General features: G+C 37.9%; 1 protein-coding gene and 1 long non-coding RNA gene across 8 annotated transcripts in view; one reads left to right on the forward strand and one right to left on the reverse strand.

The window, feature by feature from the left end:
• The window catches only part of LOC124287845 (formin-like protein 14), a 53,483-nt gene that overhangs the window by 1,837 nt on the left and 24,077 nt on the right, over positions 1-27,569 (reverse strand). For 3 of the 7 annotated variants that reach the window (XM_046724322.1, XM_046724318.1, XM_046724323.1), the window contains exons 4-17: positions 27,373-27,390; positions 23,853-23,906; positions 19,504-19,623; positions 14,086-14,175; positions 13,680-13,724; positions 12,871-13,014; positions 11,960-11,990; positions 10,425-10,459; positions 10,269-10,293; positions 9,675-9,935; positions 8,785-9,053; positions 3,865-3,972; positions 2,177-2,257; positions 88-237 (exon numbers count right to left, since the gene is read on the reverse strand). In XM_046724322.1, coding sequence (XP_046580278.1) covers positions 88-237; positions 2,177-2,257; positions 3,865-3,972; positions 8,785-9,053; positions 9,675-9,935; positions 10,269-10,293; positions 10,425-10,459; positions 11,960-11,990; positions 12,871-13,014; positions 13,680-13,724; positions 14,086-14,175; positions 19,504-19,623; positions 23,853-23,906; positions 27,373-27,390 — 1,431 coding nt within the window. Of the gene's footprint in view, positions 1-87; positions 238-2,176; positions 2,258-3,864; positions 3,973-6,751; positions 6,913-8,784; positions 9,054-9,674; positions 9,936-10,268; positions 10,294-10,424; positions 10,460-11,959; positions 11,991-12,870; positions 13,015-13,679; positions 13,725-14,085; positions 14,176-19,503; positions 19,624-23,852; positions 23,907-27,372; positions 27,391-27,569 lie in introns of those variants that run through there. The other 4 variants (XM_046724320.1, XM_046724319.1, XM_046724321.1 and 1 more) reach the window with 4 other exon arrangements.
• LOC124287847 lies at positions 11,141-17,570 on the forward strand. Its single transcript, XR_006901328.1, has 3 exons — positions 11,141-11,287; positions 17,367-17,369; positions 17,556-17,570. It is a non-coding gene; the product is annotated as an uncharacterized LOC124287847 (long non-coding RNA).

The raw sequence follows: 27,569 nt of genomic DNA on the forward strand, positions 1-27,569 counted from the left end.
ATAGACGGTAATATACGGTACATTACATAATAGAAGACACTATTCCAGAACATCCCATCGTATGAAACTAATAATAATTTTACTTACAATTTCATTTGGCTTGGCCTCCCCAAGTGCAAAGCGTTTGTCTTCTCGAAGTCGAACTTTGAGGTTGTTGACTCTGTCCTCAAACAGCACCTGCATTGTGTATGGTTGATTTGGGTCCTTATCACTTTTCCTCACCAAGTACGTCCCATCCTGGCAATAGATGAACAGATAACACAGGGTTTTACCTTGACTCACAAAAGTGGGGGTCCGTGGAACACCATTAATAAATTATTCAGGTCTTTACCAATACAATAATATGAGCATCTTGTAAAGTATTGAAATGGTGTAGTGTAGTGTAGAGCAGTGTGCGAAATAGTTTCCAAATTTTGCTAGCCATTTGGGCTAGGTATGCCTGAAAGTTACTAGCCCGCAAAATAATTCACAAGCCTGAAATTTGAATGTAGACACGGGTTTCATCATTAAGCTGTTGATATGATGAACATTTTTATTAGGCCATAATCTTGCATGATTTAAAAGTGTGTTATAACTTAACAAGTCGGAGAGAGTGATATATTTAGAAAATGACCCCATGAAAAGTCTCTAGCCAGTCGGGGCCAGTAACTGTGGAGATTTACTGGCCCGATTGGATTTTTACTAGCCACGGGCTAGCGGGCCAGTGACTATTTCGAACACTGGTGTACAGTATGTTCAGATAATTACTTCAGAGCTTTGAATGAATCAGTCGTCATGTGTGTTGTATCAGCAGAGTACTGCAAATATGCAAGTACTGGAAGTAGACTTACTGCTAATAGTATTGTGCGCGAGCTTTGATGACATCATCGCTTATGAGGTCACTTCTGCTAGTCAACAAACATGGCCACTGCCTGTATATTCAAGGTCATATAAAACTATCAACTGCCAACCCTGGCTCCATCATCATTCTAACAATGTGGACAATGGTCACTACTGATGGATAAAATAACAGACACACATACTAACGCTATGAGCATTCACCTAGTGAATGGAGTTTAGCGCATTATAAATGCACTGTATTATTATTAGATACTACTCTTGATGCTCTGTCGGTACATTTTCCGTATTTTTGTGCGTCTCTTCGGATGCAGTATTTTGGGTTTTCTGTGTCCATTCTCTACACTTGTGTATACCTGACCCACTAATGTGTTATATAAACCTGATTACATCACTGTTATGGTCATGTTTTAATGAACTGTAAATGCATGATACTGGTTTAGATCAATGAGTTAATTGATGTCACTGGGCAGGATGTGCTCACCTCTTTCAAACAATATTTATTTATTTCAGATATATATGAAATTGCTCAGCAGGCATATAAAAACCTATATACAGACCTGATTATACAACACGTTTTTATTAATAAAAACCTTTTTTTAATTCTGGTGAGCGAGTGTGTAAAGAATAAAAACAAGTTTTCATCCATAAAAATGTGTCATGTATTCATGTCAACTTCTAAATGCCTTTCAAGAATTTTAAATACAGACCTCTCCCTTACAAATTAATAATCATAAATAACACAGCATTACAATCCTGACAATTAGAAAATTTAACAAAATTCTGTAATTGAAAAATTATAATTACAAAACATTAATTAATCTTTTTGTGGAGGTAATATGGTTATGTACAGAATTAATCATTTGAATATGAGCTTGTAGATTAGTAACTTCATTTAATTTTGATCTTAAAGCCCTTGACGTAACAGTAACATATACATGTATGTTTCAGACCAGTTGGGAACCGTTGGACAAGGAATTATCAGATTCATGATGAAAAAGTAATTGTTCCATAAAATACAGAGAAATATTTTCTTGAAAAATAATCTGTTTTCTTCATCAGTTACGCTGCTTCTTTCAGAGACAGGGGCGGTGGGCTAGCCTAATGGTTAAAGAGTCCAATCGTCATGCCGAATTCCCAACATGGGTACAATGTGTGAAGCCCATTTCTGGTGTCCCTGCCCTGATAATGCTGGAATATTGCTAAAAGCGGTGTAAAACCATACGCACTCACTCACTCTTTCAGAGAAAAAAACTGTTTCTTTAAGCAGCTAATGTAAACGTATCCTGCCCTTGGCTAACCCCATTTATCCTGTGTGGAGAATCTGGGTTTCACTTACCATTCCTACGCTTTTAAGTCGTGCGTTGCCATCTGTACGATTTATCTTCCCATGATACCAGGCGTACTTCGACAACGGATCCTGCGAACATCATCATACATGGTGTAATTATCGTCAATCATCACCAGAAATTATCTAAATTGACAACAGTGTTTTATAACTATCATGTCCTCGGCCCTATTTTCGAAAGGATCCTAGCCCAAGGATATCCTAACTTTGATCCTTGGGTCTAGGATAGGTGTCCTACCTTATTCTCGAAAAGTATAGAGAGCTAGAATATCCTAACTTAGGACAAATACTAAGATAGGTTCTGACTTATCCTAAATAAATCCTAGACGAAAACAACATGGTAAGGTACTTGTTTGTTCATGCAGTGTTTGGGGGTAAAATGTCAATAGGAAGAATGCTGAAAGGGTATATTACAGGACTGCACCACTCAATTTAATCGACGATGTGCAGTTAGCGAATCGGTACCGTCTGTCCACCTCATCAACTAGACAATCAATCTCTTTCCTTGTCCAGTTGAATTTTCTTGGTTTCTTTTCTATGGTTGCCATCTTGCTTGAACTTGACATTTTGACGTCTATTTTGGGGATTTCCCAAAAAGCTGTGAGGTCATATAGGCATTCCGTTCACTTTTCTGTCTCACCGACTAAAGAGTTCGCTATCCTAGCTAGGATTGGTAGCTCAAGTTAGGACAAGGATAGGACTGTTTCAAGAATGGGTCTTATCCTAACAGTAGGATGTCCTAACTCCTGTCCTAACTGGTTAGGATCTGTCTTATGTGATATATATCCTACTCTTAGGTAGGCATTTTCCTACTCTTGAGTAGGCACTGTGATATATATCTTATTCTTAAGTGCCATTATCCTACTCTTCAGTAGGCACTGTGATATATATCTTATTCTTAAGTGCCATTATCCTACTCTTCAGTAGGCACTGTGATATATATCTTATTCTTAAGTGCCATTATCCTACTCTTCAGTAGGCACTGTGATATATATCTTATTCTTAAGTGCCATTATCCTACTCTTCAGTAGGCACTGTGATATATATCTTATTCTTAAGTGGCCATTATCCTACTCTTCAGTAGGCACTGTGATATATATCTTATTCTTAAGTGCCATTATCCTACTCTTCAGTAGGCACTCTTATTCTTAAGTGCCATTATCCTACTCTTCAGTAGGCACTGTGATATATATCTTATTCTTAAGTGCCATTATCCTACTCTTCAGTAGGCACTGTGATTATCCTACTCTTCAGTAGGCACTGTGATATATATCTTATTCTTATTAAGTATCCTACTCTTAAGTAGGTATTATCCTACTCTTCAGTAGGCACTGTGAGATATATCTTATTCTTAAGTGCCATTATCCTACTCTTCAGTAGGCACTGTGATATGTATCCTACTCTTAAGTAGGCATTATCCTACTCTTCAGTAGGCACGGTGATATATATCTTATTCTTAAGTGCCATTATCCTACTCTTTAGTAGGCACTGTGATATGTATCCTACTCTTAAGTAGGCATTATCCTACTCTTCAGTTGGCACTGTGATATATATCCTATTCTTATTAAGTATCCTACTCTTAAGTAGGTATTATCCTACTCTTCAGTAGGCACTGTGATATGTATCCTATTGAGTAGGCATTGTGATAAATCAATGTGTAATACATCCAGGAGACTCACCAGATCAGCAGTCTGTGCATCATCATATATTTCCTCATCATCGTCCTCGTACGTAGGGAGGGACACGACCTCCACTGTAGGTGTCACTGTAGGTATCGACGGGGGCAGCTGTAAAAATACTTCCAGATGAAACTCTCGCAATGAATACAAAACAAGTGACACTGTTTTATCAACTCTGTGTTAAAATTGTGATTTCAGAAATCTGACACAAACAAAGCCTCCTGTTCCAGTAATTAGTGTGTCTCAAACAATTATTCATCTATGTAAAGTCAATGCCTCAATTCTCTTGATACACGTCGTAAAAGTTATAAATAATTTACTAACAAAACTACACTATGAATGATTTGTGAAAATATTAGAGACATCAATATTAAAGTTGTAGTATGGCTGCTGCCAATTATGTCTTGTCCAGCCGAACCAGTAACTGAAACCATCAATTAATATAACAAAAATTAAATCTTATAATAATCTACCAGTTCACAATAGATACCTAATTTGACACACTAATCACCGAACAGTAAACAGCCAATATTTTTTTTAAAATAAGATAAAAAGATACTTGCTCACATGTAACCACATACCAAAAGAAATTAGAAAATAAAAAAAAACATTAATAATTTTGAAATACCTGAGCTAAAATTACTTTTCCCATTATTTTAGAGGAAAATAAATATATAGTTTTAATGGCACCACACCTCAAATATCAAAATGGTACCTAATGTACCCTGTATGCTTAATATATGGAATACAGTAAAATTCTTCTCAACTATAAACAATATAACAGTTTGTATGGAAGTATATTCAAGCAAATAAGCAAGTTGTGACAAAGCATTAAAGACGTTGTTACAGATAAAAGTGCCATGTACTCAAGCAGGAAAGGGTTATAAAGCCATGCAGGACAATCTGAAGACGTCACCATATCACATAAATACCAGTTAGTCACCATCAGCAAGGGGTTAAATGCAAAAAATCCTTCCCACAAAAAACAGTTGACTCTCATGCTTAACAAACCACAATTACCTCTTAAGCTAAAATGTTCTCATTCCATGCTGCGGTAATGATAAACATATGGGTTAACATCGGTTTGAAGTTACTTGTATTTTAGCACCAGTGGCCTGTTTAAATTGAAAGGGCAGATCAAGTATGCTCCTGGTGCTTTAAGTGCTTACTTGAAACCTTTGTGAAGGGCACTAACCTGTGACAATGTTTATAATAAGTAACTACATGATCACATACCAGACACATGGTGATGATTTACAATTTAAATCTTTATTTCAGAAATGAAATAAGTAAAACCATCGTCATTAATCACAATGAAAAGTATGGGGACGAAGTGTCAAAATACAACTGTGTATTATCTAACCCTGGATAGGACATTCACTGAGTTCAGTGATGAGTCAAAATTATCATTCCAGCTTTAATCAACAATATCAAGAGTGTACGTCTGTATATCTCTTAGATATCACAGTGGCGAAGTGATATAAAATACATATATGTTGCATATGTACATATATTCTAAAAAAAACTGAGACAATTTATTCACAATTTATTTTGTTCCAGTTTTATGACCATATTTAAAATAATTCAAAATTTGAATCATAAGGCTACTGAATATGTTCCAAGAGACATTTATTCTAATAAAAACATAGATCTTTAACATCAGTATGAAACCTCTCCTGTTAAGATCTGATTTTATTTGTTTGTTTGTTTGTTTGTTTGTTTGTTTGTTTGTTTGTTTGTTTGTTTGTTTGTTTGTTGTTTAATGCCACTCAGCAATGTTCCAGCTATATGGCGGAGGTCTGTAAATAATCGAGTCTGGACCAGACAATCCAGTGGTCAACAGCATGAGCATTGATCTATGCAACTGGGATACGATGACATGTGTCAACCAAGTCAGCAAGTCTGATCTACCGTTCGTGTCAGTCACCTCTTACGACAAGCATGGGTTGCTGAAACCAATTCTAACCCGGATCTTCACAGGTGGGTTAAGATCTGAAGATACATTGCAAGGATGCTTCAGTCAGTAGATTTAACCCAGCATTCAGCTTACCAGAATGTTTGTTATAGTTATATGACTAAGATTATCATATTTTATTATGTTGAAAATCAGTTCATACTCATACACATATAGTTTCTCGCAAAAAGACAGAATACTACGTGCCTAACAACTATCTAGAAGTGTGGAAATTTAACACTTTGGCAAAAACAAAAAGGTTTTGTGAATAGTTTGCAGGAAACAAGCTCCAAATGTCAGCAGAAGTTTACGACAAATATATCATCTAGTCAAGGTAGAAAATATATAACACTTGCTGCACTAATCTCACCTTTTGTGCCAGTGAAGTAGGCATAATCTTTAATAAGAAAATATAGATCCAGTAGGTACTATTTGGCCCAAGAATTAGAAAATACTTGCAAAAATGAAAGATGACATATATGTGTAAGTGAGTGAGGTTGGTTTAACGCCACTTTTAACAATATTCCAGTTACATCATGGCATGTCAGTCTCACATTGGATTATCGATTCCGGTCTCAGACATTTACCATTTTTGCGAAATCCATGTGAACGGTAGAGAGCTGACAAACCTAGGAACATGATGAATCCAACTAAGATTTGAACCCACAATCATAGGATTCTGCTGTGCCGAAGGGAGGCAACTCTGCATGTCTGTTTACAGAACCTTAAATGATCAAGTGATGTATGAACCACTGACATACATGGATGTGATTGTTATTGAATAAGTAATAATTAATGTTTTACTCAGCAACAAAAATAGAAAGTGTTAATAATGTGAAATGAATTTTAATGCCAAAGAAGTGCATTTTGTTGTGAGAAATTAATATGAGTAATTGTGTATTTGTCACGCCACACTTCTCATATAGATCATACCGGTTCTTTTGCCTCAGGAGTCACTGGCTCGGGAGGTCGCGGGGGAAGGGGGGGTCCGCTATCATTTTTGGGTTCAACCGTTTCTTCCTTAACCTTTTCTTCCTTAACCTTTTCGTCCTTATTTGACATTCCTTTTGTGGGTTTTAACTTAGATTTGAGGTCTGAAATTGATCAATATCTGTTCATCAAGTGTGATAACTGTCGATGTAGCTGAACACGTACATTTCAACAAGTCTGAAATAGACATCAATATGCAAACATGCAGGATAATCACATAAAGCAACAATTGTGTCATCGACATGCAGGGGTTGTGACAGGCTGAAATGAACAAGGGATTAAACACATCGGTTGGGTTTAAAAGCTGAAATGGCTTTACATGCGGAACAGCTCACAAGGCAAGTAGGGGCAAGGGAGGGGCATTTTAAGCTCACAGATTCTACATTTCAACATACCCTGGTCAAAGCTTTATCAGGCAATAGCAATATTTCTATCCAATAAATCAACAGCTAAAGAAATGTGTCCTTTGTTATATTTTGCAAATTTCAGCCTTGTCATTACATACTTGTTAAACAAATTCAATTAATTAAATTTTCTTAATTACATTTCTAAATTTCCAATGTATTTGTCTGTATAATTCCAAAAACGGAATAATTTTAAAGGTAACTACATATCAATAACTTCTTCTGTATATTGTTTTATGTAAAAATATGGGAAAATTCCATTTTTAATATTTTCAATTAAATTTTTTTAATATCTTAATTAGACTTGATGACAACATGTCATCATTAGATCACTATTATCAGTATAAATTATTGTTTAAAATGTTCAGGTGCTGGATCGAAAGTTGAACAAAATATTTTCTATTTTTTTCTGGATTCCACCTCATAGGTCACATTCGTGGTGCATACATCTTTGTATGAGTGTAATGTCAATCTGTGACACGCACACTAAAAAGTGAGTGAGTATGGTTTTACGCCACTTTGAGCAATATTCCTGCAAATATCACAGCAGGGGACACCAGGAATGGGCTTCACACATTGTACCCATGTGGGGAATCCAACCCGGGTTTTCAGCATTGGAGCGAACGCTTTAACCACTAGGTTATGTGACCATCCAATACACTGTATAAAGTGAATTGAAACAAAGGAGTCTTTCTAGTGGTTGAAAAGTCGCAAAAATATTGGAATTGTCTGCATAAATAATGTTTTCTTACATAAATAATAAATGCATTACATAAGGATCCATGCCTGAATAGTCTGAATCAGACGTTTATAACCTACTAATCTATCCTCATAATAAAAATAATGTAGGGATACTTGAGCATGTTAAAAAGTGTGGCCACAAAAAGTGTCATTCTGACTTTATGGAGGGTAAGGTTTATAAGCTAACCCAAGGACAAAGCTGTTTCATAATGCCTTCATTATCTGAGAGTACCAAAAATGTTTCAATATATTTTTGAGATACCTAAATCAGTTACGTCAGTTCACCCAAAGCAAACTGAAGTGTGGGGCCTTCATCAGATCTCCATGCAGAGAGTGAAAAATCTGATTTAATAAATGTATTTTAAAATACAATTAACATACAAAGTATTGGGGTTTTTTAAATCTCAACAGTGCCTCTTCAACATAATTTGAGAATCTCTGATGTTTGTATTTGTTATGTCATCTATTATATTTTCTAAATTGTACTCATAAGTCCCAGCATATCATACAGGTGCAGTTTGTTAGTTTAAGTTAAGCAGTACCATGCCCATCTTCCATTCAAGGTCATTCACATAGAGTTATCTCCCTTTGATTGTTTTACCAAAACTGGGAATTTGAATTACACTGAAAAGACGATTCATATAGTTGTCATTATATCCTAAAATCATTGCTTTTATACTCCATATACTTTCAGTTGGATATTTCATTCAGATTCAAATGATGCAATGTTTTCCAAATATCATGTCAAGCAAAAACAGCATTCAATTTCCCCCCAGTCTAAGGAAGATAACTTTAAAGGGGAACAACTAATTTGAACATTTAGACTCGAACCTTCGGAAGAATGACAGTCTTCACCCCACTTTCTTCTTTATCTTTCGTTTTAGCGGGCGGTTTTGGTTTGGATGGAAGGTCTGGCCTTGAATTCATATCGCTAACCAATGACTTAACGCCTCCAAACCTGTTGGTAATGTTGGAAACAGAAGAGCTTTTCTCTTCTTTTTTCATTTCAGGTAGTTTGGGAATTTCGGGTTTGGGTTTGAGGGGTTTTAATACAGGGACTGGACTCTTGTTATTATTTGAATCTTCTGATCTGCTCCCATCTGAAATAGACACCATGTGCATTGCATAAAATAGACACCATGTACATATACATGAAATAAACACCATGTACAGTTACATGGAATAGACAACATGTACATATACATGAAATAGACACCATGTACATATACATCAAATAGACATGACATACATACACATGACATAGACACCATGTTATTGTCATGAAATAGACATGTCTATGTAACATGACAATAACACATGTGATCTGACAGGTTAGTTTGTTGCTGAACACTGCACTCAGCAATATTTCAGCTATGCAACCGCAATCTCCAAATAATCAAGTCTGGAACTGACAATCAAGTGATTAATATCATGAGCATGAATCTTCACAATTGGGATACAATGACAAGCACCAACCAAGTCAGCGAGCCTGACCCATCCATCTTGTAAATCGCCTCTTACGACAAGCATGGGTTGCTGAAGATCAATTCTAACCCGGATCTTCATGGTTCACACTGACATGATGAAACCAAGGTAACCCAATCTCTGAATCACCTCTAACAACAAGCATTGATTGCTGGGAATCAATTCAGATGCAGAATCACCATAAAGATCTACATTACATTCTTAGCATGAAAAGTCATCATTACAACAATACTCACCCGAAAACATACTTGTTTTATCTTTTGATTTTTCATCTTGGTTTTTCTCATTTTTCTTGTTCTTGTCGTCCACCGTTCTATCGTCCGAGACCTTCCTCAGCTTCCCAATAGCACCTTGCAGGGCAGACAGTCCGATCTGTGGCACGAATGGAGAATTGGCAGCAACCTTTTTCTCCTTCTTCTCGTCATGTGCCTTCCTTGGGGGTGGTTTGATGACCTTGGCCCGGTTTGCATTTGGCGGAGGTGGAGGTGGGGGAACACCTGAAGTACATGACATATGCTGGTGAATCACTGACTGCACCATTCAGCTGCATCCAGGTAATGATTTGTTAAATATCCGGTTTATCACTATTTTGACCTGAGTGTGTTAATGGTGAGTGAGTGAGTGAGCCGCTTTTAGCAATATTCCAGCAATATCACGACAGGGAACACCAGTAAAGGACTGTAAGAAGGGTGATAACTGGATCAGATGTTGAAGTTACACTGGACAAGGCCAGGTCAGGTTGGATGTGTCTGGATAAGTCTGGATAAGCTTAGATAAGTCAAATGTGCCCAGACAGAAGAGTAGGTCGCCTGTATAGTCATGATACTCACCATCATCTTCTTCTTGGTATAAATTCTGAAAAATAGGAAATCACAGTTACAGTCTACTTTTGTCTCTATTCCTATATCTTTATCATAAACAAAACATTTAGTTTTTACCATTGTAGATCTGTATCACAAACAATTTAGCGAAGGAAATTGTCTTACCTGGTCATCGTCATCTGGGCCGTCATAAATATCATCTGGAACAAGACAGAATGCTGGCATTGATAAACTGACATTTTCAACAAGCTTACGGGAAGAGATTACATTTCCAAGACTCCACTTGTTTAATCTGCATAAATAAAACTATCGGTATCATTGTTCGGCAATTTTGTCTGCACCATAATAGGAAATAACAAACAAGTTGAAAGTACTTACTAACTGAACATAACAAATATGTTCTTACTAACATAATCGCTTGACCCATGTATGTGCTTCCTGATAATTCCACTGACATGACAACTCATTTCTGTCGGAAAGACATTTAGCATGACAGAAGATTGGCATATACTGTCAAAGAAAATACTATGCGATATGGAAAGAAATGTTATTTAACACCAAAGAAGAAAAAAATTATTCAGTCAGTGGGAAATGTTATATGTTTTGGAAAACAAAAAATGTTTTGACCTGAGAAACAAATGTCCCTCTACTTGAAAGAATAAATGCCTTTGTAGAGACCAAAAAAGAAAATCAGTTAGGTCACATCTTACTGGCAAACAAGGATAAGTTGGACCGGCGCAGAGAATGCGTTTATGAGAAGTAGGCGGTGCACGGCAATGAGCAAACCCATTTGGTTTGTGAAAGGTAGAGTAGATGTAGGCTAGTGCACGTGCAGTGCATGACGATGAAATTGATTCCACAGCGTAGCTGCACATATAAGACTCTCACGTGGTCGGTGTAGCACTACACTTGATCGCGGACACTGGGGCCCCTTCACTCACAATGGCAGGCGCCAGTGGGCAGCACTCACACATGCTAATACAGGTCAGTTGTCAGGTCAGTGCTCAACTTATCCTTGTTTGCCAGTAGTTTTACTTGCTTCATGATTCAGCCAAATTAAGTACCCCCTGGTACCCCTTCTTTCAACCTGTCAATAAGCTCAATGCATACTGAACCAAAAACATATTTTCTACACAAGGAAACACTATTCATAATATTGCAGCCATGTTTAATCAACATTTGCATCGGTATCTAATAAACAAAGAAGAAACTTTAAGAAAGCCAATTTTCTCACAGTGGATGAGAACCAGGGCTCCAGATAAGGGCCGTATCGGCGGATATGTACGGATATAACATAAACACGATACGGTAGGAAACAATTTTAAAAACGTAGCAGATACGGACCACAGCAATGGTGTACGGTCTTAGAATCATTTACAGACGTATTTATCTGAAAAAGTATTGTTTTATTGTTTACTGACCTGTTTACACAAGAGTAGCAATGTTGTGGTGCATATATGAAACGAAACACAAGATTACTGATACGCCATTAAATTCCATTCAGTACTCTAAATGTACTCTTATTGTTTTCCAGTACTCCTATATTGAAAAAATAACGAGTGCGTACTCCTGATCATGAAAAATTATCTGGAGCCCTGAGAACACTAAAATAACAATTTGTAATCCAAAACTTCTGTAGCCTCAGTGCAAGGCATCAGTATCAATATATGATGAAGGACAGGAACCAGGATGAGTCTTACCTTCAATAGGAGGTGCTGGAAGTGGAAGATCCTGTTCAAAAACAAAAATATATCTGAAGACTTTACCTTCTTATGATTACACAAAGCCATTTAGAATGCGGTCAAATGTAACCTGTGTTATATTTTGGATTACACTTGTTGAGTTGAGTACAGATACTGAGAATGGGTAATCCCAAATATGATGTGAAATTTGAAATTTTATTTACAAGTGTTGATATTCTATAGATTATCTAACATCCATCTTCCAATCATGTTAGTTTCAAAACAGTAATAAACTTGTCTTGACTGTAAATAGTACAGTTAATCAGCTTCAGTGACAGATTACTGATGTCATTTTATTGTGACACTGTGATTGAGATGGCTTTTGCACTGCTTTTAGCAATATTCCAGCAATATCGCAGTGGGGGACACCAGAAATGGGCTTCCCACATTTTACCCATGTTGGGAATCGAACCCATGTCTGTTACATGTCAAGACTGATTGACTGACTGAGTTTGGTTTTACGCCGCTTTTAGCAATATTCCAGCAACATCACGGCGGGGGACACCAGAAATGGGCTTCACACATTGTACCCATGTACATGTCAAGAACAGTCTTTAACCCAGTATCACCTGGTCCATTAAGCCTCCTTCGTAAGGCAAGAAATAGGTTGCTGGGAGCAATTCTAACCCATTCTAACTTCCTTCCCAGGGTTTTATGCAATGCACAAATATAGAACATTCTAAGGCCACGTCACGGCCCCTGATCACTGAACTTGATCCATTAAGTCTCCTTAAGTCAAGAAATAGGTTGCTGGGGGTGCTTCTAACCCATTCTAACTTATGCATATTTTTGTGAGAGTCAGAAAGGTTGTGAGAGTCAGAATGGTTGTGAGAGTACATAAAGCCTTCCTTCAGGGGAGGAGCACTCACCTCATGTTTTGTGGCCCTGGGGGGTGGAGGCAGTGGCTGTGATCCTCGTCTGTTCCCCATGGGAGGAAGGGGTGGTGCTTTATTACCAGGTTTCTTCGGGAAGTTACTGGGAGGAGGTGGGGGTGGATTATCCTCGTCAGGGTCCTAAATGATAGGGGTCAAACTTCATCAGCCAACATAGTGTGTATACATGTATGAATGTATATTTTGAGGTCATTCTGGTCAATATTCCAGCTGTATGACGGCAGCCTGTTGACTCAGTCTGGACTAGATGATCCAGTGATGGAAGTTATGACAAACAATCTACATATTCAAGGTATGATGACATAATCAACAGTCACCAAGCCTGACCATCTGATACCTTCTGGTTTGGATCTGTTCAAAATAGTCAGCAAAATAACAGCTATATCACCCGCACAAAACAGCAATATTACAGCTATATCACCCGCACAAAACAGCAATATTACAGCTATATCACCCGCACAAAACAAATATTACAGCAATATTACAGCTATATCACACACACAAAACAGCAATATTACAGCTATATCACACACACAAAACAAAACAGCAATATTACAGCTATATCACACACACAAAACAGCAATATTACAGCTATATCACACACACAAAACAGCAATATTACAGCTATATCACACACACAAAACAGCAATATTACAGCTATATCACCCACACAAAACAGCAATATTACAGCTATATCAACCGCACAAAACAGTCAACAATGTTACATCTACGCTGCTAGTTCCATACAGGTACTGTTCACACAAACAAGCTAATAAAAGCCTCACCGCGTACACTTCATCTGTTCCTACTTCCTCAAACTCATCATAAATCTGAAAAAGACCAAATTCTCTTTTGTTTACAACACATAAATGACCAACAACATAGTTATGCCACAAAACAAACAAACACGGGGATTCAAACCCAGGTCTTTGGCGAACAAGCGAGCGCTGTAACCATTAGGCTACCCCACCGCCCCTGTTTCATGTAAAGAGTACGTTCTACTCAGTAACCACTTGTATGACAGTGTAATTTTACGCCACTTTTAGCAATATTCACGCTATATCACATGGCACACCATAAATGGCTTCACATTTAGTACACAATTGGGGAATCAAACCCTGGTTTTCGGCGTGATGCTCGAACACTTCAGCCACTAGGCTACCCCAATAACGACAAACAACGAGACAATACCTCTCCCTGTTCTTCATGCTTGGACGGGTTGTATGGGCTAATTTCTGGAGCTGCCTCCAAATCAAATTCATCATAAAGATCCTGTGATTCCTGAAAAAATACATGTCATATAGAATTCCTTCACATAACAATCACCCTAAGCCCTATGGGGACAAATCTGAGACATAAAAATTCTGTTTCCTAAAATCGCTTGAGTTCCAAAACAAGACTTTACAGGGCAATGTTAATTCAACCAACTTGATTTTCCTCACGATAAATCATTTGTTTCAAAAACATCATCTAGTACGAACAATACAGACTGACATTAAAATTATCATTTTAAAATGGAAAATGAACCACACATAGTTTATATAAAACTGTTTACAAACATGAATAAAAACATGAGCACCGATCCATCTACGGTGAGTGAGTGAGGTACGTCTGACACCATAATAAACAGTTTCCTAGTTTCCGGTATCCGGTAGTTTCCATGTCAGACTAAAGTAAGAGGACAGCTCAATTCGATGAACCGACACCCGTGCTTCAAACAGTTCAAACTTACCACTGAGGTATTTGGTAAGATAAATACGTTGTTCACTGGTCCCTCAGGGCCCATGGGTTGATGTACCCTCGATGTTTCTTTATGTTCCCCTATAAACAAACATCGAGGGTACATCAACCCATGTCCCCCCTCGAGACCAGTTAACAACTTATAATGCCTAATTGGGGTGTCTGAAGGATTCGAACCCACTTTCTGGCCTATCCATCGTCAACATGGTGGCTACAATTATTCACACCATAGATGCTTGTAGTCCATTTAGTCATCTCTTACACCAGGCACAGATACATCCTTCGGATTGTGGATCAGCAGGGTGTTATCACAACTGACCAATGATTGGCACCAAGTCAGCAGTAAATATTCCAGAAAAATTACCGCTAATTACCCAATTCATGTTATACAAATATATATAAAGTTACGACATGAAGGTTATTTGCGTTTTATTGTCCAATTTGAGCAAAATACTGATTTTCAGGTTTGCATGTTTTTGACTCTTGGTGAAATCCTTTAAAAAACTACATCCCCAAATGAGTTGAAATGAGATAACAGGTAATACATCAATCAGATAGAAGGTTATCATGTCACAATCCCACTCTTCCAAACTGAACTAATATTTAGCCACAATAATAAAATGTTTAAAAACATACATCTAAAAAATACAAGATTGAAATGGAGCCCTAGACATAAGGCAATCTGGACTTGATAGACCATTCTAGACTTAGATTAGATTCATTTTTAAGCTATTCTGCAGAGACCGAGAGATCCACTTACCCAGCCTTTTCCCATCACAAACCCCACCCAAAGGAACATATAAAACTGCCACTGGGATAGGAGATTTTATTGATAACTAGCCTTTTTAAAGTATTAATATAATATTACTAGCCTGGGGTAAAACAAGCAGAGGCTATTAAGGTTACAGAAGTTATTAACTGGTATACAGCCAAGCAAACGTCGATCTTTGGGGCACTGTTGCTCATCTAAGTGTTTAGACAATTACATCATAACAGATTACTGTGTCTGAAACGTCAATCTAAACATGGAAGAAATAGAACTCACTTTTCTACATGATCTGGCACAGACATTGATCACCTAACTACACAATGATTACAAAAAGGCAAAACAAAATTATTTTTTTATATAGTTATCATACTTTAGATCACAACAACCAACTCTAAATTGTGTATGTTGGAATAAGAAACATGAAATTTCAGTTTCATGAATCCCCAGCTAAAACAATAAAAAACACACAATGATACTCAATGTGCCAGACTCAAAGGGAAAAAAAAATATTTGTGACTGGATTAGTAAAGTAACATTTCCAATATGGCCGACATACAGGCCATCTTAAGCTTCAGTTACATTATGCAGTCTGTCAGATGCAAGTGATGCCAGATTCTACACACATCACATATGTTATGTCTATTAACGTTCACAAAAATACATAAATGTAAGTTAAAAGGACAAAACAATACACATACTTTCAATATGGACGCAATAGCGGCCATGTTTGAATCTTTATAAGGATTCAGCATACAACACTTTATAGACATCATGATTTGGATTACGTCACCATTTTACCTTCAGATGTAAAACATTTAAAAGGAAGCAGTGTAACTGATGGACAATGGACAACAGATGGCAAACAAGCTGACATAAGCTAAAACAATACAGTCATAGACCACTGAAGCTCACCTGAAATATCTGAAAGACTGAGTTTAGTTTTACGCGGCACTCAGCAATATTCCAGCCATATGGCTGCAGTCTGTAAATAATTAAGCTTCAACCAGACAATCCAGTGATCAACAGCATGAGCATCAATCTATGTAATTGGGATAGTATGACATGCGTCAACCAAGTCAGTGAGTCTGATCAACCGATCCTGTTAGTCGCCTCTCACAACAAACATGGGTTACTGAAGATCAATTCAAACCCAGATCTTCACGGGTTGAAATATGTGGATTAATGTCTGGGATATATCATATAAAAAAACAATCAGATTTCTGTGATCAGTTTTAGATACAACACAGCTGGGATAATTCATACAAAATTTCAGCTGTAAAGCCTTTGTAGTTTAGAACAGTAATGCCAGGAAAAATCACTATGCAATGGTCAATGTTGGTAGACTGCTAAAAAGAAATCTACAGATATCAAAAACATATCATTTGATACTATGCATACCATGCTTATGGCTTATCAAATTTCATTATCAAACATTTTAAAATGTTTGACTAGTGGACAATTACACAGTTTCAATATGTCTGCCATGACATCCATATTTAAATTGGATCATAATTCTGTGAGCGTGTTTAAAGACACCGTAACTGATAACTTCCTTGTAAAATTTTCTTACAGTTATATAGGGTATAAATGTAAAATGATGCAAGATACACAACTCGCTATCTGATAACCCCACTTGACTTTGAGTCGGGTGGGCAAACAACGTTCACTGGAGAACAAGCAACAGATGGATGAGTAGAAAGCTGATCTGATACTGATGGAAAGTTAAGTATCAAATCTTGTGATTGCAGTGACTGTTGGTCTGCTGTGGGTTGACAAATAATAATAATAATAATAGCATATTTGTTACGCGCATATATCCATGCTAAAGCATGCTCAAAGCGCACAAGATAAAGATGAGATTAATGGTAAAGAGCTACAGTTCAAAGGCTATCTTGAACATGTGTGTTTTTAGATTGGATCTAAAAGAATTAAAGTCACAACAGCCTCTGAGGCTCTACGGGAGACTGTTCCAGGCTATAGATCCTGCATGGACAAAGGACCTCTTTCCATACATCACTGTCTTTACCTTGGGAACAACAAGCAAGTTCTTTTCCTGTGAACGGAGAGATCGGGAAGGCGTGTACACGGTTAGAAGATTGGATAGATAAGAAGGTGCAGTTCAAGTGAGACAGCGGAAAACAAGGCATAAGAGTTCAAACTGGATCCTGAACTCGACTGGAAGCCAGTGGAGAGTGTACAGTATAGGAGTAATGTTTTCATATTTTCCACAAATGTGACAATAGTGATGGGTTGACTAAACTGAGTAGCTTGTATTTAGCAAATTCTGAATCTCAAATTAGTGCTTTTCCCAGTTCAGAATTGGATTGACCATGATTAGGCTTGTGCAAATTCAGCATTGGGCTGACTTTAAAGATAGGCTTGTCCAAATTCAGCATAATGGATTAACTGTCAAGGTAGGATTAGTCCACATTCAGCATTGCACCGAGTTTCGAGATAGGATTAGTCAATATTCAGAAAGACAAAACAGGATTCATCCCAGTTTATGACTGGACCGACTGTCAAGATGAGAAGGTCTAGACACAGACACAATCATTAGTGACATGCTGCAGAAACAGTCTGAAGATTTGTCAACATCAACAACAAGAACCATACTCTATGAACTGTGCCCAGTTCTGCTAGAGCCTACAACATGCTGTTTTTCTTCATCAACATACTGTAAACCATGCATTGAAAGAATGGAGAGAGGAACATAGAACCTTGTCTGACACCATTTCATCATGCCAACTAATAATTTTGCATTTTGTTTAAGATGCAACTCCCAAATCTCTGTAGATGATCCAATCACCATCAAAGAGTTTTAAACTTTGCAGATTTGGAGTGAGTGAGGAAAAACTGCCTTACATCACATCAGCAAATTTTTTCTGTGAGTGCACATATGAATACACTTGGAAGGTGCTCACTCTAACACTAATAGGGTCCATTTCCATTGGCCTGCCCTTCAACAACATATGCCTGGGGGAGTGATTGAGAGAGTGAGTGAGTTTAGTTTTACGCCGCACTCAGCAATATTACAGCTATATGGCGGCGGTCTGTAAATAATCGAGTCTGGATCAGACAATCCTGTGATCATCAGCATGAGCATCAATCTGCTCAATTGGGAAACGATGACATGTGTCAACCAAGTCAGCGAGCCTGACCACACTCTCCCGTGAGTAACCTCTTACAACAAGCATGGGTTACTGAAGGTTCATTCTAACCCGGACCTTCACAGGTCTATGCCTGGGGGAATACATCCCAATTACACTGAGCTGGCATAGAACTATCATTTAATTTCATGACACTTATATAAGACATGGAACAAAAGGAGAATCCCTTCAGAAGATTATTAGAAAAAAGCTGGAAAAGTGATAATGTTTCCATTTTGGAAATTTTCAATTTCTGCAAAAATGATTTGTGTATCAAGGAATCATTATAAGTTTCATAAAAGTACATTCAAACATGCAAATTTGTCCATTAAACCATCTTCAGAGTATATTTGGAATATTTATAGTTATTACACTAAGGGATATCTAACATGTTAAATGGCCAAACATATTACAGGAAACACTGATAGTGACAATGGAGACATTGGGAAACATTTAATCCTACAAACTCTAGAAGTGAATTTGTTAATATTATCTCTTACGACAAGCATGAGTTACTGAAGATCAACTCTAACCCAGATCTTCATGGGTGCTAGCAATTCAGAGCAGGAATAAGTCTGAGTTAGTCTGCTGCTGCAGCTTATGCTTATGTCAATATACCTACCCATAAAATATCTGGCTTACTTATGTAAGAAATCATAAACACTAAAATATCCACCACAAACAGAAGATGATAAATATGAGGAAATATATGTCAATAAATTCTTAAAACCATGAGAGAATCATGCAATCAAGAACAAGCATACACGAAAACCATGAATTTAATAAAATCCCAATCCACCATTCCAAGTGAGAACAAAAGGGAAGTATCTTGAACTCAAACCATCAAAACAAAGATGTGCAAGGAGTTACCTCCCTTTGGTGGGCCAGTAACCTATAATGGCAATACATGCATATGATGAGGGAGAAACACACAAACAGATGGGCAAACTGTACCTGTGGCACCGGTAGTGGACGAGCTGACCTAGAAGGGGGTGGGGGTAAGGGAGGGGATGAAGAGGGTGGGGGGAAATCATCTGTGTCCTCCGAAAAGTCATCATAAATCTCCTGTGGTATCTGAAAGTTGTCAAATACATTGAAATGTACAAGAAGGATACAGATTAGGACATGATCAGATGAATAACTGGATATACATCATACCCTTGTTCAATTATTCCAGTGAGTCCTGGGGTTTAATGGACAAGTGTGTCTTGGGATGAAATGGACAAGTGTGTCCTGGGATGAAATGGACAAGTGTCTTGGGATAAAATGGACAAGTGTGTCTTGGGATAAAACGGATGTGTTTGTCCTCGAATGAAATGGATGAAATGTGTCTTGGGATAAAATGGGTGAGTGTGTCCTTCAATGAAATGGACAAGTGCATCATGGATGAAATGGACAAAGTGTGACTAATGAGATGAAATGGACATGTGTGTCCTGAGATGACAGGTATGACAAAGGCAGCAACACAGGTATGACAATGGAGATGACCATGACTATGACAGATGTCACATTGAAAATGAAAGGTGAGTATGACAATGGCAATGACAGGTATGACAATGACAGGTATGACAATGGCAATGACAGGTATGACAATGGCAATGACAGGTATGACAATGGCAATGATAGGTATGACAATGGCAATGATAGATACAACACAGGTAAGTATGACAGGTGTGACAATGGCAATGAAACAGGTGAGCATGACAATGGCAATGACAGGTATGACAATGACAATCAATGACACAGGTGAGTATGACAATGGCAATGACAGGTATGACAATGACAGGTATGACAATGGCAATGACAGGTATGACAATGGCAATGATAGATACAACACAGGTAAGAATGACAGGTGTGACAATGGCAATGAAACAGGTGAGCATGACAATGGCAATGGCAGGTATGACAATGACAATGACAATGACAGAGGTGAGCATGACAGGTATGACAATGGCAATGATAGATACAACACAGGTAAGAATGACAGGTGTGACAATGGCAATGAAACAGGTGAGCATGACAATGGCAATGGCAGGTATGACAATGACAATGACAATGACAGAGGTGAGCATGACAGGTATGACAATGCCATTTAATGACTCAGGTGGGTATGGCAATGGTGACCCTGGTGGAAATCCACAGGGTGAGAATAAGTGTAACTACAGGACATTCAATACATCAAAACTATATGGTTCCATCAACATGACAATATATATAATTATCATAATAATTACATCATCATTAGAGACATAACATTGTGCATGACAATCAACAAAAGAAGCTTGACAAGAATGTGCATGGAACTTTTCATGGTCATGATGTGCAGAACAATCAACAATACAATGAGACAATTAGTACAATTGTGCGAGTAACAACTGTGATACGCAACTATGCGAAAATAAACTACATCGAGCACCACGTGAGCGTTAACATAGCTGTGATCATGAAGAACCACACCCACAGTACATACGTCAGTTTATGACTTCATCCGTCACATAAGCTTATGACATACAAGCATATAAGTCATACCTCAATGACATAAGTATGCAAATTAGATATGCAGATTAGATATGCAAATTTGATAACCGGAATGTTTTTTTTAGCCAGTGTGAACCAGTGAGAACATATTTTGATTTGATAACTAAATATCAGTGAACTGAAATATCAGTGAGATTATACTAGAGATATAATCAAATGACACAGAATCGATGTTATTGCTGTTATTAAAGATTCAGTTATTCTGCTCAAGTATTTTTTCAAAACAATCTGATGACTGTTTTTTCTCAGCAAATGAATATGCCAAAAATGAGTTAACAGGTCTATTTTTCACATAGCAATGGAAAATATGAATCACTACACAGAATCTATATACGTATGATATCGACAAGCTTCTGATATTAGTTTTGATGCATTTATTTCTTCAAAGGGAAACAGTAATGTGAAAATGTTAAATAGAATTCATCACTGTTTTGGGGGTTTTTTATATGGGAAATATCAACCTTATCCTGTTAATCGGTATTTGCCAAGTTTTTGTCTATTGTAGCTAGACATATATCTAACAGCCCGCCTCATTCGTGACCAACTCATGTTATTCTAAATCAGGCCATATCTCAATTCGGCCCCCTCTCATGGCCTTTTTGCAGTGTGTGAAATAAGCCAAAAACCCAGCCAGACATCTGGGCTGGTAACTTCAAAAACTTACCAGCCCAAGAGAGATTTAACCAGTCCTTCTTAAATACTAAATAGACAGTGCCAGTGGACACGTTATCTGAATATTTTTTTTCACCCATCCATCGGCCTGGCTAGCTGTAAAAAAGCATTGTCACTAAGGTGACATATTCCCCCGCCGCAAATTATCAAATCAAACTTAAAAAGTAATGAAAGTGAAGGTCATAATTTAAGATGAAGTAAACAAAAACATGACCAGTCAACCTCTCTTGATATCTTGCTCTGTAGTTGTTCAAACACACAAATATTTTCAAGACTCACTTTGATCTTGACATGAATGTCTTAGTGTATGAATATGCAAAAATATTAATAAAGAAATTGCTTATTGAAAAACATTCAAGGGAAGGCTTGAAAGTCTATGAAGAAAATCCAGTGAACTGTTCTTGAGATATCTCGCTGACAATCTTAACATGCAGTTTAAGATTTACTGAAATCTTAAAAGTGTCGCCGTGACCTTGAAAATTAAATGAAGGTCACCAAAATCGACTGGCACTTGCACCTTCCCTTGATGAAGCTTGGTGTCAAATATGAAGAAAGTCCAGTGAATGCTTCTTGAGATATCTCGCTGACAATCTTTACATGCAGGTTAACATACTGAAGTCTTCAAAGTGTCGCCGTGACCTTGAAAATTAAATGAAGGTCACCAAAATCGACTGGGCCCTGCGCCTTCCCTAGATAAAGCTTGGTGTTGAATATGAAGAAAATCCAGTGAACGGTTCTTGAGGTATCTCGCTGACAAGGGTAAAACGTTAAAGTCCCCTTGTGACCTTGAAATGAAGGTCAAGGTCACCAAATCTGACTGGGACCTCTCTTTTACTGTGATGAACCTAGGTACCCAATATGAAAAGAATCCAGTCAACGGTTCTGAAGATATTCCAATTCGTACGGACGGAGCCTAATACTATATCCCCCGCTTCGCACTAAACGTGCGGCGGGGAATAATTAGACCGTCCGGCAGAAATCTAGCCCCTCTCGAGCGGTCGGACGGGCCTTATTTCATACACTGCTTTTTGTGACTGGGTTTCGTGCAAGGGAGCATAGCTAAAAGAAACGTCAGTTCGTAAGACTATTCTACGTAATGATTCACGAATTTTGCAGACATATATTACATACATTAGAGATGCTATTTAAAACCAGACGATATACAGTATGATTGAACACAGAACATGGAACATCTTGGGTATATTAAAGAGACATTGCATATGTATAATAAAAATTATTCCCAAAGTAACTTTGACAGAAGGACTTGAAGTCATTTGAACTTTCCGTTTTGTTTGGTGTAATATATTATTTTCATTGGTAGGGGATTCTTCTTGCAAGTTACGGAAAGAGGTGAGTGGTGACAAATGATCCTTCCTTGTGCAATCAATTTGTATAAAAACACAAATGAATTTAACACTCACACCATTTTGTTGATACACGTCATTGTACAGACCACCCTATCTTGTTGATACACATCATTTTAGACAGACCACAGACACACGGAAAGCATTACATCCAGTTTGTGCCTTGGTCATCTGATCATCGTTCTCTTGGTCTCCTGATCAGCATCCCCTTTGTCATCTGATAATAACCCCCTTGGTCACCTGATCATCACCCCCTTGGTCACCTGATAATCATCCCCTTGGTCACCTGATCAGCATCCCTTGGTCACCTGATCAGCATCCCCTTGGTAATCTGATCATCACCAACTTGGTCACCTGATCAGCATCCCCTTGGTCACCTGATCAGCATCCCCTTGGTAATCTGATCATCACCAACTTGGTCACCTGATCAGCATCCCCTTGGTCACCTGATCATCACCCCCTTGGTCACCTGATCATCACCCCTTGGTCACCTGATCATCACCCCTTGGTCACCTTATCAGCATCCCCTTGGTCACCTGATAATCATTCCCTTGGTCACCTGATCATCACCCCCTTGGTCACCTGATAATCATCCCCTTGGTCAAATACACAAAATATTCGACCAACTCGATACATTGCAGACTTGATGGATGTCCTTCTCTATAGTCATGCATACAATATGTACTGAGGATATCGATTTCCCTGAGAAACTACTGCCCCTTAACTTACATTCTGTTCAGTTTGGGCTGATGGTTCTTCATAATTGACATCGTCATCTGATTCCTGAAACATGCATTTCATACAGTGGACTAAGTGAGCTGTGAAAAGTGTTGCATAAGCAATAATACTAACATGCTGCTTTTTCCAAGCTTGCATCTAAACATGCTAAATATGAAAGAGAGCAAAGATGTTTTGTTTATTATTTAACGCAGCACTTAGCAATATTCAAGCTATAAGGTGGCGGTCTGTAAATAATCGAGTCTGGACCAGACAATCCAGTGATTAAAAGCGTGTCTCGCATCAATCTACGCAATTGGGATATAATGTAAAACAGGGAAGTATTTATAGCAATTTTAAGAAAGTTTTAAATATGCATTGTATGTAGTCACATGGCTATGAAATATTCCTACAGAGAACAATGCCTCCAGTCTGGTTAATTTGTTCACTGTTTAACGCCATACACAGCACTATTCCAGCTATATGACGTCAGTCTGTAAACAATCCACTGAGCATTGCTAATGCATGAATCAAGTCGGCAAGCCTGGCAACCTGATCCAGTCAGCCGAGATCTCCTCTTACAACTATCATGGGTTGCTGAAGAGTAATTCTAACCCGGATCTTATATACATGTTACTGTATAAATACTGAAATCCTGGGCCCTGTTTCACAAAGCTATCGTAGCTACGACTGTTGTAACTCCTATACTATCACATAGAGTTAAGACAGTCGGAGCGTTACAACGGCTTTGTAAAACGGGGCCTTGGAATCAACAGAATGAGCAATTTTGGGAATGATTACATCACATAACACAGCTTCATGCTGAAAAATATGTCATGAGATATATCATTGTGTTTTTATTATGGTGGACCCTTCTGACTATCTGAGCTCGAATCATATCTACTGAACTATTAGCCTCCATAAAACATCTCACAACTAAACACAATATCTACTGATCCATTAGCCTTCTGAATATCTGAGAATGAAACACAATATCTACTGAACCATTAGCCTTCTGAATATCTGAGAATGAAACACAATATCTACTGAACCATTAGCCTTCTGAATATCTGAGAATGAAACACAATATCTACTGAACCATTAGCCTTCTGAATATCTGAGAATGAAACACAACTGAACCATCTACTGAATATCTGACCATTAGCCTTCTGAAAATCTGAGAATGAAACACAATATCTACTGAACCATTAGCCTTCTGAATATCTGAGAATGAAACACAATATCTACTGAACCATTAGCCTTCTGAATATCTGAGAATGAAACACAATATCTACTGAACCATTAGCCTTCTGAATATCTGAGAATGAAACACAATATCTACTGAACCATTAGCCTTCTGCATATCTGTGCACTGAATGCTATACCTACTGAATTACTGGCATATGAAATGTCTGAGCACTTAACACAATATGTACTGAAACCCTCTAACCAGTTGTACAAATGAGCCCTGAACATAACACATACTGAACTACTGGGCCTGAACATAACAGGGCCCCTTACATGCTGTGATGCTGAACATTTGAGTCCCTGAACCTAACTGGACAACTATCTAGCTGTTAGGCTCCTGGGCTATACAGTTCTTATGTTAATATCACAACTATCATTCTTGACTTGGTGAAAGCTACATAGACACAAGGTTCCTAAGCTACCAAGTTCCCACAAAGACCTGGGCTTCTGAAAAACTCAATCACAACATAGACACAAGGTTCCTAAGCTACCAAGTTCCAACAAGGCCCTGAGCTTCTGATCAACTCAATCACAACATTGACACAAGGTTCCTAAGCTACCAAGTTCCAACAAAGATCTGTACTTCTGAAAAACTGAATCACAACATAGGCACAAGGTTCCTAAGCTACCAAGTTCCAACAAAGATCTGAGCTTCTGATCAACTCAATCACAACATAGACACAAGGTTCCTAAGCTACCAAGCCCTGAACTAAATAGATACAAGCTTATTTAGCTACACATGTTTAAGTTCCAAAACCAGCTACTGAGCTACTGAGCTACTGACCTGATCTGACATCTCTCCCCGGTACACAAAATGTCCCTGATGCTTTCAAGTAGTGGTACCCTATGAACATCACGTAGGACAACCGTCTGCATCTATGACACCCCAGCTAATTCTGTTGAATTCTCCTGAACTAATTTAGTTAATACCAGGAAGCAGCTACGTGCATCAGTTATTCAAGGTTCTCCATTTCATTCCATTTATCTAAGGAAAGTTTACAACACCTGACTCTTAATTGCCAGATAGTGTTCTTGATCAACACAATAGCATTAGTCAAGCGGAGACAGTAAGGAAAACTAGATGTCTACTATTTCCTCAAATTGTCAAACAAGTAAACGCTCATCATATGAAAAACTAATGCAAGAAGATTAACAAATACCAAAGCTAAACAAGTTGAACCAACAAACCATTTTAATATCCTGCTTGCGAGATCACCTTTGATGAAAATTTTATATCCTTTAAAACATTGTATCTTTATAAAACTGATGTAAACTGTAAAAAACTGAGTCAGGTAAGCAAAGCACTCTCTGCCAAACATTCCTTGGTGAGGTGAGGTGAAATTGGGTTTAACGTCGTGCTTGAGAATATTTCGCTCATATGACGACGTGCATTCGTGTGTATGTGTATGTGCGGCTGCTTGTACTAGCCCAGACTTAAGCTGGTTTTATAGTGCTAGCCCACTGAGATACCATACCGCAGTGAAGCATGAATACCCCACTCAGACACATTATACTGACTCAGAGCCGACCAGTCCTTGCTGTACCCATTAATGCCGAGAGCCAGGCAGGGACCAACAAGTAACATATTTTAACGTCTTTTGGTATGACGCGGTCGGGGATCGAACCCGCGACCTTCCGCTCTCCGGGCTGACGCTCTATCCACTACACCACGGAGGCGGTCAAACATTCCTTGGTGCTGTTGTACAAAGTGATCTCAGTGCTGAAGTGATCATAAGCCACATATACGTGAACCTAACATAGTCGTAGTGCATAGATCGCTAAGAGGCGACATAATGGATTGGGGTGCCGTCAGCGCACGACTGTCATAAGTCAATGTTAAGGCATGGAGCTACGATCAACTTCAGGCTAAGATTGATTTGAACAACAGCACCCTGATTTTACTTATGACTAGCGCAACATACACATATATTTTTGTGTATTTTTTATTAATATTTATTTAAAAAAGAAAGTTGAGCATGCATTGTGCTGACTATGCATTTCTATTGACTGGATGGTGCATGCATAATGCAATAAACTCGGCAAAATGTGTACATGCATTACTTCTGTAATCCATATGATTGAAGCAGTTGATCTTTCTGATGTGCATAAAGTGAATGGCAACATTGAACATGATCCTATTAACAAGGAACAAAAATGATTTTATGCAGACAAAACAAGCACAAAAACAATCTCTCCAAACACCCTGTGCTGTCACATACAACATGAGCCATTTTTTATATTGGTATTATTGCAAAACACAGTGATGGGCATTTTAAATTCTTACCTCCTCTTCTGCACTTGGCTGAAACATTAAACAAAAAACAGTTAAAATAAACACTACCACAGGGCAAATTTTACATGTGCTTTACAGTTGCTTTTCAAGAGTCTGTGTAAACCACAGATGTAAATACACATAAAGTGAAAATATTATCATGATCATTTCTACTGTTATCATTGATCAATTTACCATGGTTACTGTCA

Source organism: Haliotis rubra, unplaced genomic scaffold, assembly GCF_003918875.1.
Source record: "Haliotis rubra isolate DU_JTF1 unplaced genomic scaffold, ASM391887v1 Scf407, whole genome shotgun sequence".
In the NCBI taxonomy this organism is placed as follows: Eukaryota; Metazoa; Mollusca; class Gastropoda; order Lepetellida; family Haliotidae; genus Haliotis; species Haliotis rubra.